The 2,821-nt window shown below is 36.8% G+C and overlaps 1 protein-coding gene across 1 annotated transcript; it reads left to right on the forward strand.

The window, feature by feature from the left end:
- Positions 1–967: 967 nt before the first annotated feature.
- Positions 968–1,645, forward strand: LOC109009175 (pathogen-associated molecular patterns-induced protein A70-like). The gene has a single exon (XM_018989564.1). The coding sequence runs from the start codon at positions 968–970 to the stop codon at positions 1,643–1,645; it is 678 nt and encodes a 225-aa protein (XP_018845109.1).
- Positions 1,646–2,821: the final 1,176 nt, after the last annotated feature.

Consider the following 2,821-nt stretch of genomic DNA (forward strand, 5'->3'; position numbering starts at 1 on the left):
TTTTAAAAAAATGAATAAATATAAAATTTATATAAAAAAATTAATTTTTTAGTAATAGATTATACTCTTCTTTAAAATAAGTACGCGACATATACACATGTCATTACTATGGATAATACTTATGGCTCATTTAGATAATGAGATGAGATGAGTTAGTTTTAGATGAGTTGAATAAAATGTTATTATAATATTATTTTTTAATATTATTATTGTTTTGAGATTTTAAAAAATTGAATTGTTTATTATATTTTTTTTATAAAAAATTAAAAAAATTATTAAGATGAGATGAGATGAAATAAAATCATCTCTAAATTCAAAGAAGACTGTCTACCGAGAGTTTTTCTTGAGAAACTCTATCGATTTACTTTTCTATTTAATTTTTATTTAATAATTAAATAAATATTTTTTACTGATTTTATAATTTTTTTTAAATATTTAAAGATATAAAAAAAAATGAAAAAAACTATTTGCCCTTCTCGGTAGATTTATCATTTCTCGTGGTACACCCTGTGGTGCAGCACGGCTCCATTACTATATTAGTCTACAAAAAATCTACTCAACCTCCTACTATTCATATGACCTCCACACTCTACATTATTTTTAATTTTTAATTTTTTTTTATTTTATTAAATATTTATTATATAAATAATGAATAAAAAATTTAAAATAATTTAAAAAAAATAAATTTAAAAAAAATTTTAAAAAAATATTAAAAATTTAAAAAATTTTAAAAAGTATAGAGTGTGATGGAAGTTGTGTAGCAAAGCTCATTAGTCTATATCACTGTCAACAAACCGGAAGGGCTTTCACATACCCTATAAAACGAATCCTAGACACCGCCCTCAAGTTTCAGCCTCCTCTCCTCTCTGACAAATAACTCTTCTTCATCTCTTCTCTGTCTCTCTAGTCTCATTGTCTTTGGTAATTCCAAGGAAAGAGGCTTCGCAGAAGTGGTTCAAGGCGAGCTATGAATTACACGTGGGCTTTCATAACCAGTTGGTTCACACCCACCTATCTCTTCCTCCCCCTCAACCTCATCATAGCCACCATCTTTATCAGATACCGATTCGGCTCTCAGAGAAGACCAGAACAGCAGCAACTCGGTCCAGTCCCGTACGTTCTCGACCGAGTCAGGTCCATCAACTTCTCCCTCTACAAGTTCAAGCAACCCAACGCCGACCCAATCGCCGATCAGTTTCTCCTGCCCACGGGTCCCAAGCACGTCAACACCCCGTATCCCGTTCCGGATCATCCTCCGACCCAAATCGCCCGGTCTACTTCCGACCTGTTGGAACGCCTCAAGTCCATCAACCTCTCCTCTCTCTACCGATCCGACTCGTCCTCCAGGGAAAGCGAATTTCATCACCCTACGGATCTGACCACGGACGCAGACCATTTGGTGAGGCGGAGCAAGTCGGACAAGGGCGTCGTCGGAGCTCCGGAAAGGACGGTGGAGAAGATAAAGAAGTCTGCGAGTGAGAAATTGGTGGTGGGGAGCTCCGAAGAGAAGGAGACGGCGTCGTTGGAGGATGACGAAGAGGTGGACGTGAAGGCCGATAATTTTATTTTAATGTTTAAGCAACAGCTGCGGTTGCAGCGGCTCGACTCTCTTCTTCGTTACAGGGACTTGCTTAAGAGGAATTAATTAAATTAAATCAATAGTATTATAATTTTTCTTTTTGCGCTTTCAGCCGATTGTACCCAATACTTGTTGGTCTTCCATGTCAAGATCGTGACGGTATTCGTCATTTCATCCCGTAATGGATAACAGAGCATGGAGCTGTTAGGAGCTTAGGGTCCGGTGTCTGGGTGGAGCTGAGGGGCTCATGTTATGTAGTCTTGGTGTCTTAGCTTGTGTTCGTATAGATGAGTCAGGATTATGTCCTTGAGCCGTTAGCGTTATAGTTTACTTTTGTTAGTAATTGGCCCATGGCCTTTACGCTTTGGCTAGTCTCTGTTTTCATGGAGTATATAGATGGAAGGTGGTAGTCTGTGGGGAGATTATTCTGGAATGTATGTTGTCTAAAATTATTGGAGGAATTGGGAGCCTCGAACATCCCAAGCCATAGTTATATTTCTGAATTCCATTCCCTACATTTCATCTCCATTACTGTCTCTCTCGTGTTCTTAATTTCCATTTCTGTCTTCTCATCATTACTCCTCAAGTAGGATCATATATATCAGGAGCATGGCAGTGAGAATTCAACCAAGTACTGGACCTTCTGCTCTCATGGGCGGCTTTTCTTCTTCGACGAACGTGGAATAATTGATTGAATTCCGAGCTAGGGTCATATTGGTCATTTTGAACCTATATATCTGGTTTATTGGGGGGTGATGAAACGAAGAGTGATGGCAGTTTTAATTAATTAGTGCGTTATCGTATATTGTAATCGTTTAGTGCTTGCTTAAATTAATTAGTAATTACTTTGCATGCATGGTACTCATGGATGTTAATGTAAATTGCGGTGATATTAGGAGTTATTTGCGATGATTATTGGCGTCTTGCATGGAAAATGTCTAAAATGGCCAAAATTGAAGTGGATATGCTTGCTTGAACTTCGTCGATCATTTCTGTCATATTGTTTGTGTATGTCAATGAGGAGGTTTAACGTATGAACGTTACATGCATGAATGATGCTGAGTAAGGCACACTATAATTCAATTCAATGCAGATAGTAATGAGTTGAGTTCCTCCAATAAAAATATTGCACGTTTCCTCACAAATAGTTATCCATTCACGGATAGTAAGACTGCGTTCGAATGTTAAGTTGAGTTGAGATGATAAAATATTATTTTTTAATATTATTATTATTTTAAGATT

Source organism: Juglans regia, chromosome 1 (assembly GCF_001411555.2).
Source record: "Juglans regia cultivar Chandler chromosome 1, Walnut 2.0, whole genome shotgun sequence".
Taxonomy (NCBI): Eukaryota; Viridiplantae; Streptophyta; class Magnoliopsida; order Fagales; family Juglandaceae; genus Juglans; species Juglans regia.

Bases quoted from the DNA above. Each gene is read 5' to 3' on its own strand.
- LOC109009175 (XM_018989564.1), top strand. From the start codon at position 968: ATGAATTACACGTGGGCTTTCATAACCAGTTGGTTCACACCCACCTAT.